The sequence below is a fragment of the Spermophilus citellus genome, assembly GCF_964194105.1.
Source record: "Spermophilus citellus genome assembly, chromosome: 10".
In the NCBI taxonomy this organism is placed as follows: Eukaryota; Metazoa; Chordata; class Mammalia; order Rodentia; family Sciuridae; genus Spermophilus; species Spermophilus citellus.
In genome coordinates, this window is record NC_138197.1 from 73,806,520 (window position 1) to 73,825,699 (window position 19,180).

At 37.5% G+C, this 19,180-nt stretch overlaps 1 protein-coding gene across 1 annotated transcript; it reads right to left on the minus strand.

Annotated features, from left to right (window-relative positions):
• Positions 1 to 689: 689 nt before the first annotated feature.
• On the minus strand, positions 690 to 17,188 carry GTSF1 (gametocyte specific factor 1). Its single transcript, XM_081310334.1, has 9 exons — positions 17,151 to 17,188; positions 15,048 to 15,092; positions 8,658 to 8,758; positions 6,385 to 6,511; positions 5,884 to 5,967; positions 5,354 to 5,417; positions 4,228 to 4,322; positions 3,303 to 3,332; positions 690 to 819 (listed from the first exon to the last, which is right to left on the minus strand). The coding sequence occupies exons 2-8, from the start codon at positions 15,061 to 15,063 to the stop codon at positions 3,316 to 3,318; spliced, it is 504 nt and encodes a 167-aa protein (XP_081166460.1). The 5' UTR covers positions 15,064 to 15,092; positions 17,151 to 17,188; the 3' UTR covers positions 690 to 819; positions 3,303 to 3,315.
• Between the last annotated feature and the right edge of the window lie 1,992 nt (positions 17,189 to 19,180).

Here is a 19,180-nt window from a genome sequence, read left to right on the forward strand (position 1 = left end):
ACCTAGTCTGACAGCTAGTAGTTTCTAGCTGAAATGTGGGATGATAATAAAACGTTATCTACCCTATGTTGGAAATATTCAGACAGCAAGATGTCCTAAAGATTCTAAAGAATGGGGTATTTTGCTATATAAATGCTATCAACACCTGAGAGAGTCTGGATTAATAGATCAGAAAAATCCCATTTCTATAAACACTTAAAAGGATTTGGTCCACGTACGTCATAAAACATAAATACACACTTGTTTTCTCCAATCCAAGTTTACTGCCTATGTTACCTGGATTTTTTTTTTTTGGCTGTGTGTGTGTACACTAAGGATTGAACCCAGAGGCACTTTACCACTGAGCTACATCCTAGTCCTTTTATTTTTAGGCAAGGTCTTGCAAAGTTGCTAAGGATCCCCCTAAGTTGCTGAGGCTGGCCTGTAAAGTTGAATCCTCCTGCCTCAGCCTCCTGAATGGCTGGGATTGCAGGCAGGCACCACCATGTCTGGCTTTTGCAAGACCTTTTGACATAACTTCAAATCATTATGTTTGGGATGTGATTTTTGATTTTTGGGGCTGCATGAACTTAACCAAACTATCAAGTTATCTACCTTGATGGCTTATCAAAGAAGTCATTTTCAGAAGGATTGATGCAAGTTCTTCTGAGTATGAGGGTTCTTGCATCAAATGAATGAGAATTCAAAGCGGGGAAGAAAAAAAAGTACTTGTCAGTTTGAAAGTCACAGACAATTTATCATTCTATTATTAGATAAGGAGAAAAAAATGAAGAACCCTTGGGTAGCAGGAAGAAGCAAGAGTCTTCTAGGACCTGGCATCTGCAAGGAAACAAAACAAAACAAAACAAAAACAGACAAAAACAAAGAGTTTTTAATTCCTTTCAAATACAAAAGCACCAACTACACGGGACTACAGGCCACACAACTATAACCCAATTAAATTTTCTTGGTCAACTGGAGGAATCCAGCTGTTGTTAATAGCAGAACACCAAGGACCTTTTGACCTTCTTTAGTGTGACTGTGCACACAGAAACTTGCTAATTGAATCGAAAACAACAGACATTAATGTATAATTCTTTTTTTAGGTACTGGGGACTGAACTCAGGGGTACTCAAATACTGGAGCTACATCCCCAGCCCTGTTTTGTATTGGATTTGGAGACAGGGTCTCATGGGAATTGCTTAGTGCCTTACTTTTTGCTGAGGCTAGCTTTTTTTTTTTTTTTCCTTTTCAGTGCTGAAGATTGAACCCAGGGTCTTGTGCATGCAAGGCAAGCACTCTACCAATTGAGCTATATCTCCAGCCCTTGAAGCTGGCTTTGAACTCATGATCCTCCTGCCTCAGCTTCCCTAGTCACTGGTATTACAGGCATGTGCTACAGTGCCTGGTTTAATATATGCTTCATATGTTAACAGTTTAATAAGTGAGGAGAACATCAGAATTGACTCTCTAGGCAACTGACACTTTCAGAGAATTTTTTTTCTTTTGGGTACTGGGGATTGAACCCAGGATTGCTTAACCACTGAGCCACATCCCCAGCCCTTTTTAATATTTTATTTAGAAACAGGGTCTCGCTGAGTTGCTTAGGGCCTCACCAAATTGCTGAGGCTGGCTTTGAACTCATGATCCTCCTGCCTCAGCCTCCTGAGCCACTGGTATTATAGGCATGCATTGCCACGCCCAGCTCCTTCAGACAAGTTTGGACCAATTCCAATTAACTTACATTGACCTTATTTTCCTCTTATATACTCTATTTAACTCATCAAGTCAACAATATTTTTTGAGCTGTTACAATGTACATTAGGGGATAAAAATTAATGTTATTACCTGCTTTTGAGTTACTTATGTATTAAAAAGTGGAATTGTTGATAAGTGAACAAAACATTTTCATGTATATACATCCAAAATACTCCGCCCACACATAAATTCCTTAAGGGAATAAATCACATCTTCTATAATTCTTTTATATCCTCTAATGAAGCTAGAGAATTCTGCAACAATAGACATTAAAAAAATGATGCTTCATTTTTATTGAGGATAAGAATGTCTGTGGCTGCTTAAGGATTCTTATTTAACCTGGGACAATTTTTTTCCACAGAAAAAATAAATTTGCAGTGTTAAAGAATTTAATAGTCAAGAGTTAAGTTCTAAAGAAGTGTCTTAAATTATAAATAAGTTTCTACTAGGTTTTCATCTTAGAGTTTCCATTTTTACTAGCAAGCTATATGTACTGCATGATCACCAAACATCTTGTGCAGCATATTAGAGAGGAATTCAAAGTTCACCATTTATCCAGGTCTGTTCAATGTATGCTTTCTGACATACCCCAATGCTATTGTCTCTCTTTCCCTTCTGAGGCTAAATCTTATTTTCTGGCTTTCAGATGTATTTGACAATTTTAAATCATAATCTACAAAGAAAAATGACCAAAATTTACTGATAGATATTGTTGTCCTTAGCTAAGAGGTGTTTGCTTTTAGCATCTCCTTCCCACTTCTCAGCAGAAAAAACATTAGTTCTGGTACAAAATGAAACCTAACACAGATTCATCCACTTCACTGTCCAGAGAGTGACATTGGCAAGCAACAGGCCAATTATTTATTCATTCAATAAGTATTTACCAAAGGCCTACTATCTGCAAGAGAGTTGAGATTAATCCCATTTTTCAGCCTTTATAATATTCCCTTTGCCAAGAGCAATGCTGGGCTAACTCGGCTAAGGCAGTATATGAAGCATCAAACTTGGCCCTGCCATGGGCACATATGGTAATCTCAAAGAAAGGCATCATCCTTAAAAAGTAAAAGATTTGGGTTTCTTTGTGTAAGTTTTGTGAGATTCTGTTAAATCAGATACTCAGATAATATCAACAGTATAAGACTCTTAGAGACCCAAAACTTTTAACTGCTCATTAAAAAGTATAAATTTTTTGATGAGGATTAAACTGTACTGCACAGGGAGAGAATTGCTGAGCAGTGAAGCACAGCTGTCTGATTAATCTCAGTCCATTAAAAGAGGCATGATAGATCTCAAATGCAACTTTGGTTAAAAAGAAAAAAAAGGCAATGTGTACTAATGTTAGCAAAAACAACTTAGCATGTTAACGGAATTCTAATTTAACCAGTAAATGTCTATTCATTAGTGTGTAAAGCCATAACAGAGGCTATATACTTAAAAAACATGTGCATACACAAAGCTTTAATTTGGTACCATAATCTGAAAGAAAATTGGACCCAAATTGCTTTATGTCCAGTTAAATCTTGCTACCATCTGAAGAGATACTGAAATAAAACTGAAACACTTACTTAAGATATTCAGTTACTGTGCATTTCCATCTGCAAGTAGAAATATTTCAAAATAAATACACCATGTCAATTGAAATTCACTCCATCCGCTATGCTTACTAAACACAAATGACTTATTCTTGGAGTATACTGAATAATCATATAAAAGTAGAAGAATTTAAAGTTAGTGATCAAATTCCATTCAAGAGCATGGGAAAATAGTCCTTCACCTACCAAATCCTTTGGTGTAGAATTTGATGATTTCACTTTTTGGGAAATACAAGTATCCAGTGGGAGATGTTTTAAAGGGAATCCTCTGACTCCTCAAAAATTAGCTTAACTTGTAGCAAAGACTGAAATCAAGGGAATCTGAATTTTGGAATTAAATAAAAAATTACACTATTTTGGATATTCTGAATGTGGGGATTTTGTTATCAGGGTAGTATAATTAGTATTTAGTTTACCTGAGCATGTCCTTGGATATCTAGGGAAATCATCTGAATTCTATTCCTTATGTGGGCTCTTAAAACTTATTACTTCCTTTTTCTCCCTACCCATTTCTTTTTAGGACCTGCAGTACAATGTCTGATCCCAATTTCCTGTTGATGTTATGCCCTGAAAATCTGAGATGAACTCTTAGCCAAAATCAATAGTCTTTTTATTGGGCCCCAAATTTACTTAGGCTATTTCATGTCAATGGTCATCCTATCTCAAAATATTCTTTTGGTTTCTGTGGTCTTATACTTTACTCTTTATAATTTCTAATTTCTAACCAGGGCCAGGAGAAGTAGTGAGTAAGTGAGGTGCTTAGAACACAAAGTTTAAGGAAGCACTTACTTTCAGGGTCATACAAGTGCAAGGTATTTGGATTGAACACATCTGAATGATCAAGACTGTTTTTGGCATAACAAAGAAAGTAAAAGCATTTTGCTGCTATTTCACTTACTGTTTTTCCATGGCAGAACATACGGCAGAGACTTGGGAACCCGCATGCCTGAAGCCAGGTTACTCTTATGTTCCATGACTATGTTGCTTGCAGGACTGCAAAAATGAAGAGAAATTTGACCATGTCAGCATATCTGAATTCTCCAGGCAGGCACACAAAAGATAATAAAAATGTGTATTTTTGTAATTTGGGCAAGAGCAACAGCTACATTCATCTGAAATGTAAACACATTGCCATTAAAACAGTCCTGCAATTAGGATGATCACCATTTCTCTGGAAAGTTCCCTGTTCTGTACAGGCATCAAGATGGGTCTAACCATTTTCACTTTCCAGAAATTGAGATAAACAGCAATGCCATCTACTGTTCAGTAGTATGACAGGCTCATAAAACTCATTCAATAAACATAAGAGATAAACTACAGTGCCATTCAATTTAACCAAAGGCAGCAAATCTCATAGAACTGATATAAAATTAAAGTTGCAACCAATGGAATTTATCTTTAAGTTTTTCTATGTTAGGGCATATAGTTTATATTTAAAATTATCAGCTGATGGGCGATAGGGTTGTGGCTCAGTGGTAGAGTGTTCCCCTAGCATGTGCAAGGCTTTGGGTTCGATCCTCAGCACCACATAAAAAATAAATAAAATAAATAAAATAAAGGTATGTGTCTAACTACAACCAAAAAAAAAAAGATTAAAAAAAAAACAGAACTTTTCAGACTAGTTTTTTTGTAGGCATTAGTTTCCTAGAGTAAAAAATGATTCAAGAGGTATAACTGGAATTTTTTTCTAAGTATTAAAAATAATGTAAACCTCACAGAAAAACAATAACAATTAAACGAAACACAATAATGTCTGGCACCAATATCTCTTGTTAGACTCTATAGTAGTATTTTTGTATTCCCAGTGATCAGCATGGATCACGTGAGCTTTTTTATAAATCAAGGAATAAATAAGGGGAAAAAACTCCACTAAAATAATGTTTATACTTAGTTTATACTTAGTTACTATCAAAGAACATTATCAAGGAAAAAAAGGTGGATTTGAATTTTTTTTTTTTTTTTTTTTGGTAATGGGACATTCTGATTTGGGGAGGCAATTCTGGGAATGAGACTATTTCATTTACCTGTTGTTGCCACAGAAGTTGGCTGTGCCCCAGACAAATGGGGTGCTAGTCTGTTCCCACAAATCTGCCAAAGGAAGCAAAACATAGTCTGTAGTTCTACTTGAGAAGATATCAGTTCATACTAGTTGTGTTTGTAAGATGGGAAATAATACACCTAAGTTTGGAAATGCAAGTAAAAATTGATCAAGTACACTGCTGAAGTGACACAGAAGCAGGAATTTAATTGAAGGATATAAATACAAGCAACATAAATAATAATAAACGTGCCTAGTAACAATCAAACACAGATGGTACAACACAATTTATGGAAAAAAGCAGATGTAAAGGAGTGCTTTTTCCAATCAAGAGGGATAGGCTGTTCTACGTTGTCTGCACAGGGATACAAATGTGCTCATTTTGGGGCCCAATAAAAATAATAAGGCATTCTGAACAACATGGTATGTTCATAAAAAGGGAAAATCTTCCTTCTGTTTTAAGCAAATGACTTGGGATTTAGACATGGTGAAGAGAAAGATGTAGAGGCACTTTACCTTTATCCCAGTCTTCATCACAAGGAGGGCACTGCCATGTGCTCTCAGCCAGAGTCTCTTGTCCAAAGTTCCGGGTTTGGTTAACTGCAAGATAAGAGAGATCTGACATAAGAAGGGGACAGTGCCAAGTTATCATATTTAAAGGTTGTAGGGGAGCCTAATGGGATAGTATAAAAACTAAAAAGGGGTCTTATATCTCTTTGCTGACAGAAGACAAGAAAGAGAAGCAGAAACAAAGATATTTACCATATTTAAGACAACAAAAGGATTTTATTTTTAGATGGTTCATTAGTAAAGTGAATCAGACTATTCAGAAGAGAAAGGAGTATGACACATCAGAAACTGACAATCTATTGCTACTCTAAGATAAAAATTTCAAAGGCAGAAAAATATTTTTCTTTTAAAATGAAGACAGAAAAAAATTAAGCTGACAATGTAGCATAATACAGATCTTCAGGGGCTAACCTCTAGTACTGAAATAATTTAGCTAGTCAGGCTTACCCACATCCTGCTCAATACAACTCTTGTCATCACAACTTGAGATATGATGACTGATTTCAGCCCGAGGAACCTGGTGTCGAGCATTGAAGGGACAAGTAGCCAATTTGTTTGCGACATCAGGATGATTCTGTGGAACCAAATTAAGGGATTTGTCAGTTCTTTGGAAATCTTAAAGTCTAAGGGGAGTAGCTTAGCTTTATTCTATAAATGGCTCCCTTAAAATTCCTCAATAAACTTATAGTTTAACTATAGTAGCTAAACTCAGAATAGAAAATTAATTTTTTTTGGGGGGGTAACTGGGGATTGAACTCAGGGGCACTCAATCACTGAGCCACATCCCCAGCCCTTTTTTTTTTTTGTATTTTATTTAGAGACAGGGTCTCACTGAGTTACTTAGTGCCTTGCTTTTTTTTTTTTTTTTTTTTTTTTTGCGAGGCTGGCTTTGAACTCTCAATCCTCCTGCCTCTGCCTCCCAAGCTGCTGGGATTACAGGCATGAGCCACCACGTCCAGCCAGAGTAGAAAATTAAGAGGGAATTATTTATCATTCGCATAGATCATATAGTCGTTATATCAAAAAGAAAAGATAAGCTTGTAGACTGACAATACAGATATTGGAATTCAAGTGGCTAACATAGAGCTACATAGTAAATTTGAACCATATCTTTTTCTCTGTTTCTGAAAGTGCAAGATTCAGTTAGTGTAGTTGTAATGGTAGCACTCTCTGGATGTCTTTGCAAGCTGATATTCAGGATGAATAGTAACACTGAAACTCAGTCTGCAATGCAGTAGTGCCCTGCTATTGCAATCCAATAAGTGCTAGAAAATAGCTGTTGTAAGAGAGCTGCAGAAGAGACAAACCAATGATTTTTCAGATTAACATAGAGACACTTATTTAAAGCAATGATGCCTGAAATGAGGCTTTGAACAATTTAACCTTTATTTTGGCTATTTCACAAAAGAAAAACCCAAATGACAGACTACTTTGCTAACCAAGTTTCTTGCCTTAAACCTAAAGAAAGGGTTTAATGTCATTCAAATTCTATGGCAAATATTCCAGCAATTAAGAAATTTATTTATTAGGAAAAGGAAAAAAATATGTCACTAATAAAACTCAAAGTAAAAATAATGTAAAGCAGGGAAAAGGTTGAAAAACATTCTAAGAAACTTTTGAGGGAAGAAATCTCCATCAATTTCATAAGAGATATCAGAAATTCAATGCAAAAGTTTTGTGGCTAAAGATTAAGGACATTAAAAGACAGCAATTATAACAGTATTTTTATACCACTTGGCTCCCCTTCCCAATCTTTATCCTTGAGAAATATCTGAGAGCCTGAGTGTGGGTGTGTGTGGTGGTGGAATTATAGTAGCAAATGCTAATCCATATTGTTCACGTTTAACTTTAAGGGATCCTTGCTCTACAAATTAAAAATATGGTAGAGCAATGATCAAAAAAAGGCATTTTATTTTAGAGATAATAAAATAAACACTTTCCCCCCTCTTTTTTGGTGGTGGGAATCAAACCCAGTGCTTTTAAGCATCCTAGGCACATTCTACTACCGAGCTACACTTTTAGCTAAGATAAACATTTTTTTTTAAAGGATGTTAAGTCTGAACTGTATGCAGTTTGGATTAAATACTAAAATTTTTTCCAAACATAAATGCCTGCATAATTTTGGTCTCTGTATCTGACATTTGCATTCTAACTACCCTGTCAAAGTGCCTATTAATATACATTAAAGTAGTTTATATCAGCTAATAAAAGAGTGACTAGAGAGAAAAATCCTAAATTTTCTTTTTAAAAAAGATGATGAAACTTGAAGAAACATCTGTTTTTAGGAATAGTATTTTCTTGGGCTAGTCTCTAGCTATTCAACTGCTCTAAAATTTCTAAACAAAATTGGAAAGAAGTGATTATAGCATTTGATTCTTATCAAGATGATGAATACATCAAATTTATAAGATTCATTGCTAGCAAAAATTAGTATTTCTTTTGTTTTTAAAAAGGATATGAAAATTCCAGAGATGCTGTTTATTAAAGGGTGCTTTGTCACTAGTTAGGGGGAAGAAAACAAAAACAAGTAAAAAATTATGCACCCCAAGAAATAAACTCCTTTCTATAAATGCTGGTGTTTACCACAGAGGTAGAGTCCCAAAACAATTCTGGCATTTGATTAAAACATTTATGCTAAAACTTTGCTGCTTACAAAAGCTTGGCCTTTTAAAATAATTCAAGAGCACATGAGAGGGCAAATTATGAAAATAATACCCTACCTTTCTGCACTTGATAAGATGATAAGGAAACCTGCAGGCCCTGATCTGGTGGTTTTTATCATAGGGGCACTGTAATAACTTTTCAGGGTCCAGGGAGTCGACTGAAAGAGAAAAATACAATGAGTATAAAGCATCACAGGTTCTTATAAAACTACAGCATTCCAGGAACACTGGATTTTTCAATGGACTATGTAATAATTGAATAAGATAGTCTAAAGAAAACTTATATTTAGCTGGGTGCAGTGGTGCATGCCTCTAATCCCAGCAATTTAGAAGACCAAGGCAGGAAGATTGCCAGTTGGAAGTCAGCCTGGGCAACTAAGGGAGACCCTGTCTCAAAAAAAAAAAAAAAAAAAAAAAGTTGGGGGAGCAGTAGGAATATAGCTCAGTGGTGCAGTGCTTCTGGGTTCAATCTCCAGTACTGCAACAAAATAAAATAAAACTTTCAATTTAAAAAAAGGGTGCCTAAACAAAGATGAAAATGTAACTTTGAGAAAATTTTGGTATCATTAAGTCTTTTTTTTCCCCCATCCATTTTTTCTCTCAAGGTTAATAACTTTCTAAAGGCGGTGTGACAGGGGACAGCCTTTTCCATAATATATCCTCTCCCTGACCGCTACAGTGCTGAGTCTCTTACTTATGGAAGCCAGACTTCCCAGGAAGGAGTGACAAGAGTAGATGCCCCTCCACTAGGACAGCCTCCCCATCACTGCCTCTCATCTGTCGGACTGGCTGAGTAAGACTATTAATAAAGGGACTGCAGAAACAGTTTAACTCCATGACTGTTTCCTTTGAAAAACACCAGAGTTGCTTGAGGGGACAGGATTTTTCTAGTAGTCTCTCTCACCTCATAGTGTTTCCCTGGGACTTGGGCTTTCTCTGGGCTGGAAGTGGCTAAGAAGGAAGAATTTGGGGTCATGGAAGAAGAGTGAGGAGGAGGCAAAAAGGGAGATGGAGGGGAAGGAAAATGAAACTGACTTCAGCCAGGGCAGGGAGTAAAGAAAATGAGGCACAAGGAAAGCCCAACCTTGATGTCTCTCTGTTTCATAAAGAAAAGTTTTCAGACGGGTTTGCCTCTGATGAACCTGTAAGGGGAGTCAAAAATGTAGGGGACCAAGGAAATGGGACCCTGTAGATGCAGGAGGCTGAAGGTGGAGTCTTGAGAAGGAGGAAGATGTGGTACAAGACCCAAGCCCTCCCCCATTACTGGATAAGTCCAGTGGAACCAGCAATTGTAGGGTATAAGGTCTCAGCTCATATTTGATTGGATATTGTTTTCAATGTTGGTTATCTTTACTACAAAAAAAAGTTAAGCGGTGCAGTGTCACATGCCTGTAATATTAGCAACACCAAAGGCTGAGGCAGGACAGCAAGTTTGAGGCCAGATTTGGCAATTTAAGGACACCCTCAGGAACTTGGCAAGACCCTGCCTCAAACTAAAAAAATAAAAAGGGTTGGGGATATCGCTTAGTAAAGTGCCCCTGGGTCCAATCCTTAGTAGCCACCCCCACCAAAAAAAAAAAAAAAAAAAAAAAAAAAAAAAATTAAATCATCTTTTCCTGTTCTTTTTCTTTCAGAACTGGGGATTGAACCCAGGGCCTTATGCACACCAGGCAAGCACTGTACCACTGAGATACATCCCTCTTTTCTTTTCCTAAAAGTGCTAATTAAGGATCATTTCTATTCTTTAGTCAGTCCAACCAGAATTTCCCAACCAGTGTGCTAAAGTTGGAATGGATTGCTCATGTGCCAATATAATATAATTTGCACTTGCAAATCCCACCATTCACCAATCCAAATGGTTGGGGCTGGTTAATTCCCTACATTAACATTGCAGTATCCCATGAACAAAGTAAGTACTGCTCTATGTAAACTTGAAAAATATTAGTGGATAGGTTTTTTTTTCCCCATCTGTCTACTTTACCTTTTTTTTTTTTTTGTAGTACTGGGGATTGATCCTAAATCCTTGTACATGCTAGACAAGCACTCTACCACTGAGCTACATCCCCAGACTCCCTCTTAAACCTTTTTTATGTTGAGACAGGTCTCACTAAGATTCCTGTGCTGGCCTTGAACTTGTAATCCTCCTGCCTTGGCCTCTGGAGAACTGGGGTTATAGGCATGTGCATTCTTTTAATTTTCCTCATAAGTACTTCCTGGTATTGGTTACTTTAGTTGCCTCTCAAATGAAACCATTCCTTTATCAGACTGGTGATTTTACTTTATATATTTTGGAACATGGATGAGAAAGAATACAAAAGAATAATCTAGTGACTACCCAATTGGCCAGATAACAAATAGACAATCTGCAAAAAACAGAACCACCTGAGGCTAAGACAATTGTAGAGATATAGAACTGCTCTATGAAAGAAAGCTTCTAACATATCTACCTTTAAAACTGTCTTTAGCTGGGGGCAGTGGTGCATACTTATAATCCCAGTGACTTGGTAGGCTGAGATAGGATCCCAAGTCAGCTTTAGCAATTTAGCAAGACCCTTAGCAGCTTAATGAGAACCTGTCTCAAAATTAAAAATAAAAGAACTGGGGATACAGCTCAGTGTAAATGCCCCTGGGTTTAATCCTCAGAATCAAAAACAAACAAAACCCCAAAAATGTCAACATCTCTCCTGTCCTGCCTTTATGGTATACAAGATGCCCAGGCTGAGCCTCAAATCTTAACAAGCATGGCTAAGGAAGGGAAATTAAATGGTTAAGCACATTCTGAGGACAAGAGGCAACCCTCTTGCCACCCCTGAAGATAATGATAAAAGTAAAATAAGATAAACAATTCACAGTTGATAAGAAGCTTATAAACCAGGAGACTACAATGAAAATCAGGAGCCAATAGGGAATTGAAAGAGACAGTTTCACTGGAAGAGTGGTAAACATGGAATAAATTGCTAACCATGATGGTGATGCAAATGAGCCAGAAAGGTGACTTGAAGGACAGAATGAATAGGAAGAAAAAGTCTTAGAGGACAGGCAAGCTTATTATGCCAACCAGGCTCTTCTTGACCAGCAATATTTTCAAATTTTGAAGCTTTAAGACACCCAGAAAGCATTTACAGATGAAATTCTTATTAGTTTCCCTTCATTTAATCTGTTCCATCACTAGTAAATGTTAGGTCATGTCAGCAACTGACAGACTGGATGTACCTTATGATTCATACACATCATACTGACTATACAGTGGCATATGTCAGAATTGATAATGAGAGCTTCCTACCATAATACTTTACTTCTTGGTTTCGAGTAATTGCAGTCATTTCTAATCTGATTTTCTAGATTTAAATGTATTTTTAATTAAAACAATTACAACTGTGATAAAGTATAAAATTTACCACTTTAATATATATATATATTTTTTTTTGCAGTGCTGGGGATCAAACCCAGAGCCTCATACATGCTAGGCAAGCACTCTACATTGAGCCACATCTTCCATACTCCATTTTAATAATTTTAACGCGTATTCTTCAGCAGTGTTAAGTATATTCACACTGTTATGCAACCAACCTCCAAAACTTTTATCTGGCAAAACTGAAACTGTCCATTAAATATCAACTCCCCGTTTTCTACTCTCCCAAGCCATTAGAATCGTTCTAATTTTTAAAAATGAGTCTACTTTAGATACATAATTGAAATCATACAGTGTTTACCTTTCTTTGACTGGCTTATGTCATTTAGCATAATACTCATAAGGTTCATCCAAGTTATAGCATGTGACAGGATTTCCTGATCTTCTGAGAATAGCTTTTCTATTCTTTTTACTTAATGTTTCTTGGAGCTATTCCCATGTCAGTACATATAAGGACCATTTCATTGCTTCATATGAATATACTAGATTCTTAATCAGTTCCCTTACTGGACATTTAAGTTTCCAGTTTTTTACTACTATATACAATACTATGATTAATAATCTAGTATATTCTTTGTGCATTTTATGAATATTTCTTTGGGCAGATACCTAAGAGTGCTGAACTGAAGTGAATGTACATTTAAAGTTCTTAACAAATACTATTAAACTACTCTGCAACAATTTTTTCTGGCTTCCCCAAAATACAACTTGCTTTGGAAAACAAAGTGGGTCCTGTTGACAAGCTCCCCCCCCCCCCCCGAAAAGCAGAGACTCAGCTGTTACTCAAAATTTAATTAAGGCTTAGAACTCATGGTGAGAAATTGAGGAAACTTCATGGGAATATGATACTAGGCATGACAAAAGTATCACTGAGGTATAATCCAAGGACAGAACCTGAAGATCTTCGGGACTCTATCAGATTAAGGTAAGTGTTTCAGGTAAATTTGGGAAAGAGGTCAGCATTTCTGATGCAGCATTTCTCAAACTTCAGCAACATTCCCAGGTGTTAAATCACTTAAGAATTGTGTTAACATGTAGATTCTGATTCAGTAGGTCTGGGATGGGACCTGAGATTTTATATTTCCAACAAGCTCATAGATGAATTTTTTTTGTTAAAAAAATTATGCATAAAAAAGGGAAGAACTGAGAGACCAAAAAGGGAGAGGTTGCTTTCTAACTTAACATGTTGAGTAGAAAGCACCCAAGAGTAAATTCATATACCATACATAAATTTCACTTTGCATATGTATGTGGACCAGCCCCATAAATATTACATTTTAAGTAAAAACATTTTAAGAAAAATAAAGAAGGTGGGGAGAATCCTAAAGAAAATCAAAAAGAATCAGCCTTCTAGATCAATGATTTTCAAAGTGTAGTCCTCAGATCAGCAGCATCAGCATCACCTGAAAACTTCTCAGAAATGCATTTTTGCTGGGTGCAGTGGTACATGACTAATGCTATCTACCTGGGAGGCTGAGGAAGAAGGATGAAAGTTTGAGGCCATCCTGAGCAATTTAGTAAGATCCTGTCTCAGAATAAAATAAAAGGGCAGGGAATGTGCTTAGTGGGAGAGCTGATCCCCTTGCAAGAGAGCCCCCATATTCAATCCCTGGTACCACTATAAAGAAGTCCATGGGCTGGGGATGTGGCTCAAGCAGTAGCGCGCTCGCCTGGCATGCGTGCGGCCCGGGTTCGATCCTCAGCACCACATACCAACAAAGATGTTGTGTCCGCCGAGAACTAAAAAACAAATATTAAAAATTCTCTCTCTCTCTCTCTCAAAAAAAAAAAAAAAAAAAAAGAAGTCCAATGGAGATTTTTATTACCAAAATATAGAAACTACAAAGAAATAGTCTTTACTAAACTGGGCATTGTGGCACCTGCCTGTACTCCCAGCGACTTGGGAGGTTAAGGTAAGAGGACGGCAAGTTCCAGGACAGTTTTGGCAATTTAGTGAGGAACTGTCTCAAAATGAAAAAAATAGCTGAGGGTGTAACTCAGTGGCAGAGCACCCCTGGGTTTAAGAGAGAGAGAGAGAGAGAGAGAGAGAGAGAGAGAGAGAGAGAGAGGGGGGGATAGATAGATATAGAGATAGACATAAGACTTCTTCCCAGGATTTTTTATCTTAAAAACTCAAACGCAGGCTGGGGTTGTGGCTCAGTGGTAGAGTGCTGACCTAGCACACGTGAGGCACTGGGTTCAAACCTCGGCATCACATTAAAAAAATGAAATAAAGGCATTGTGTTCACCTACAACTAAAAAATAAATATTAAAAAAACCTCAATGCACATCAATCTATTTTTTTTTTTTTTTGAGCTGTAGATCAAACCCAGGGCCTTGTGCATGCAAGGCAAGCATTCTACCAACTGAGCTATATCCCCAGTCCCACACATCAATTGTATTATGCATACTATATTACTTCTCAAAATAGAAAAACAGGGGTTACTATCCCTGTATCATAAATAAAAAAGGCAATCCACATTTTGAGTTAATAAGTCTAATAAAAATACTACTTATAATAGAATACATGCTTAGCATGTGCTGGGACTTAGGGTCAATTCCTAGTACCAAAGAACAAAAAACAACAAAAAAATTAAAAAGTAGTTTAACACAGACTTTTTTTTTTTTCTCCCTTGAAGTGCTGGGAGGTGCTCTACCACTGAGCTAAAAAGCTCCAACCCTTTTTACTTTTTATTCTGAGATAAGGTCTCATTAAGTTGCTGGGGCTGGCCTTGAACTTTTCACTCCTCCTGTTTTAGCTTCTCAGGTCACTGGCATTATAGGCCTGCATCACTGCACCTGGCAACACAGGTGTCTGCCTTTTCAAAGCTCTATGACTTCGTATACATCTTTTAAGTAATTAAGTTTCAAGTGCCTCATTTAATTTGGGTACCTCTCTGTATTTACCACACAGACCTTTCCACACCAGCAGTTCAGGGAGAACTTTGAATTTTTCACAACACAATAAAAGCCTAGTTAAGACATAAACTACATGTAAATGATTTAACTTATTTTCTAAAAGCAAAAGTACATACTGTAAGTGTCTTCCATGCTGAAAACGAAGGAGCTGAATCCAAGTGCTACAGGGGAAAAAGCAAGGTTCAAAGAATTAGAAATGAAATGTACCAAAAAGTAACCCTAAGAAGTAGAGTTACTTCTGGAATTGAAGCTACATAAATTGAGGAAACAAAATCTTTAGTGCATATCCTCCTGCCCCCAATTTTTTCCTCTGTAAAGCATTCTTTACTCCTTTGAAACATTTAACATTATTGCTCAATTAATATTCTTGGAATAAATTCTAGGGTCCACCAATAGTTAAGAAAAACCAAATATGACTACTAATATGAACTCTATTAAGGTGACAAGATATCCATGTATTTTAAGTGCTGTTACCCAGCCTGTCACTATTCACCTGCTATTTGGGTTTGATGTTATTTAACCATAGAGGGGGGTGAATCAAGGCTATAAGACTACTCTTAAACTTCTGGATAGGGTACAGTTTTAGAAGCTCTCTTCCAAAATTCTTAAAAATTACAGGATGGGAAGGCTACTACTCTTGCCCTTCTTTGGAATATGGGAATGCTGGATGTCTATGTCAGACAGTGAACACCTAACTCATCCAAACCCTCAGAGACATTCTAATTTACCATATTCATGACTTAAACATAATTATAAGTGCCACCCTGATAGTCCCCCTTTTTAGTGCTACTTCAATTTTACACCCCCAAAACTACTGTGCTAATATGACAAGACTTATGCTGGGCGTGCTGGCCCACATCCGTAATCCCAGCAGCTCAGGAGGCTGAGGCAGGAAGATTGCAAGTTTAAAGCCAGCCTCAGCAACTTAGTGAGACCCTGTTTCTAAATAAAATATAAAAAGGGTTTGGGATGTGGCTCAGTGGTTAAGCACTTATGGGTTCAATCCCCAGTACCAAAAAAAAAAAAAAGTTGTTGATTTAAGCCTCTCCAGTTAATAGCATTCCCTCTATTCACTGAGGGAAAACTTCTGAATATTAGGACTTAAGAACTGTCTATGTTACAGTTAATAGTTATAAGACAACAAACCTAACAGAAATGTAAAAGATTAAGAGAAATGGTTTTGTAGTTTGGATCCTCATTTACTAAAGTTCTCTTCTACTGAACATGTGATTAAATAAACTATCATGAGAAAAAAAAACCTATTTTTTAATATAAAAGAACCCCCATAGGAAACTTCTGAAAATTGGTTACATTTACAGCTGTTGTCTCTAGGCAAGCTCTCCTTTGGCCTCTCATACAATTCCACACCCCTTCCCCTCATTCTATGACATAAGCAACATTAGAACCCAGGTTAGGAAATACAAGTGATGGGGCAGAGCCTCACTTGTTAATAACAATCATTAGTGAAACTATCTTAAAAATATTTTTCATGTTTGGATTAAGAAATCCTGACCTTTTTGGACACGTTTTACTTATATACAGTTACTTCATACTTTTTCACTAAAAATAAAAGGTTTGGGAGGATAAATCAAGAATTGTTTCTTGATTTCAAAGAATAAAAAGGAGGGATGAATGCCAGATTCAGTGACTTGTGGAAAGCCAATCTATTCCTTCCCGGAGAAAAGACTAAGGGCAATGAAATTCACAGCATCACCACTCAGCTGTGTTCCTTTAAGTATCTTCCACATCCAATTGTTGACAGGTGACTCTTTCCCTTCTCCTTAGCACTAGACCTGCGGTGGATTAGACACACTATGTGAAGCAGTTAAGTCTGGGAACTGGATCTACAGGGAAGCGACTGTTCAAATTTCTAACACAGAGGCCTTAGTAAAATAATTTTTCCTCCTTCAAACAACCACCACCACCACCACAAAACCAAACGCTGAGCAGGGTTAAGCCGTGGGACTAAATACGAGAAGGCGGGGAAGATGATTAACGTAAAAGAAGGGAGGAAAAGGTGGTAGGGAGGCCCTCGAGTGGACGATGGAGCGGACCCAGCCGAAAATCAACAGAGCTGCGTTCAGAGTCCCAGGGCTGAAAGCTACTAGCGGAAAAAGGGAAAGAGAGGTGTTAGAAAGTGTTAGATGGGGGAGCTATCCCAGTACTTTTAAGGTAGAGCGTTTGAAGGAGCCAAACCAGCGCGGGAATGTCCTTCCTACCTCAATCGAGAGGCGCTCTTCCCACCACCGCCTTCGTCCTATAGCCACGCCCCGGCAACGCCCACTTCCGGTCCCTGACGCTAGGGGGTGGGGCCCCCACTTCCTGTTACTGGCGTTCTTGGCGCGCTGGGGCCAATGGGGTCTCCTACCCTTGCCCCTTCTCCGCCAGGGCCCAGCTGCTACTCTTTCCGACCCTCAGCACCTTCTTAGGCCCATCCTCCGCTGGCCTCCGGGTCGATAGTGGTTCTGCGTCGGTGGAGCTCCACCTTCCTTGTCTAGTCTTTGTGGCGGCCATCTTGGGCCTTTGAGGGAATGGGACTGGGTAGATGTGGGGAGCTGTTTGGAAGGAAACCTTGTTTGTGGAAATTGTTTAGATATATGATTAATGTTTTGAGGGGAATGAAGAGCAATTATATAGGGCATAGGCAGAGCAGGCAATTACCAAGGGCAGGAATTTGTCTGTTTAGCGCGTGATGTAGAATTTCAAAATTCAAAGGGCAACAATATCAGAGAATGGTAGGTAGGTAATGGATGTGTTTGGAGGGTTAAAGGGATTTTTAGGTTGCTGAGGACAAGTGGGTCAGAAAGTTAAAACCTGATGAAAAACCAAATATATTGTGAGCCTTTGTTCTGCAGTTTTTTAAATTTTCTTTCCTTTTTCTCTTTCTTTCCTCCCCCAAACAGAGAATTGAACCTAGCATCTTGCACATACATGTTAGGCAAGTGCTAGTAATATATTTTTTAAAAACCAAGTTGTAAAAAATGTTTTTGTACTGTCCAAAATGTAAGATGCAGTGTGGGTGCTAAACTATTGGAATTTCTGATACATTTCAGTGCATTAGATTCTAAATATGAGTTGAGAGGACCTATTCTGACAGAAAAAATTATAGCTTTAATGAAAAGGATCTTGGAGTGGAACATATTATTTTTACATGAATAATTTGTAAACATAAATTATCAGGTCCCTCCCCACTCCAATTAGCAGTCCTTAGGTTGATGAGCATGTGCTTTTCATAGTCTTTTTTTTTTCTTTTTTTTTCATAGTCTTCAATTCAGATTAAACTCTTAAAAGATATAGGTGTTGATGGAAGACTGGGTTAAGCCATTCTTGTTGTGGGCTGGTGATTCTAAATCATGTCTGCACATTAGAATCATCTGGGGAACTCTTAAAACATACCATGCCAAGTTCCATTCTCATTCCCTACCAATTAATCAGAAAGAGCCAGCCATAGTTATTTTTAAAAACCTACCCTGATGATTCTAATGTGCTGCCAGGACTGAGAACCACTGACCTAGGCACTGTTTTGAATTTATAAAAGCTCTTCTTTCACCTGGGTGGCCTGTATGATTCATAGGAAGGAGGAACAAGCTGTTAAAGTGCTTTTTCAAAGATAATTGCTAAGAATGAAAGCTTCATTGCAAGCTTAGCACAAAGCATTTTATAAAAGCTGCTGTTTTGGCAAGTCAGTTTCAGACTGTTAGGAAATAGTTTAAAAATATATACATATTTTTATTTTGTGGTACTGGGGATTGAACCCAGGGCTATGCCACCTCAGCCCTTTTTATTTTTATTTTTTTATTTTGAGACAGGGTCTTGCTGAGTTGCCTAGGCCAGCCTCCAAAATGCAATCCTCCTGCCTGAGCTTTCTGAGTGGCTGGGAATATAGTCAAGCACAACTGCACTTGGATGGTTTAAAATAATTTTAATGGAACACCAGACCTCTGAATTTATCATGATGTCTTTGAACCATAATTAGCAGGCCAGAGTGATTTGAACCAAAATATGATTTTCCAGGCTTTAAATTGCAGTAATTTGGTGCAGTTGTTGCCATCGTTACTACAATCCATAAATTCTTTTCATTCAGTTACCTGCAGATTGAAATTTCTGAGGCAGAAAGAGCTAAAGGCATGAGAGGATAGATCCTGAACCTGAATCCAAAATCAGTCTTCACTGTGTTCAGTAATGTCTTGTCAGGGTGACAACTGATAAAGATGTCCCATTTAGCACCAGTGAACAAGCTTAAGAATTT

Bases quoted from the DNA above. Each gene is read 5' to 3' on its own strand.
- GTSF1 (XM_081310334.1), bottom strand. The intron at 5,968-6,384 runs GTAAGCCTGACT...CTTATCTTGCAG, and splicing joins TTGTATTGAGCAGGATGTGG to TTAACCAAACCCGGAACTTT. The intron at 4,323-5,353 runs GTAAATGAAATA...TCATTTTTGCAG, and splicing joins AACTTCTGTGGCAACAACAG to TCCTGCAAGCAACATAGTCA.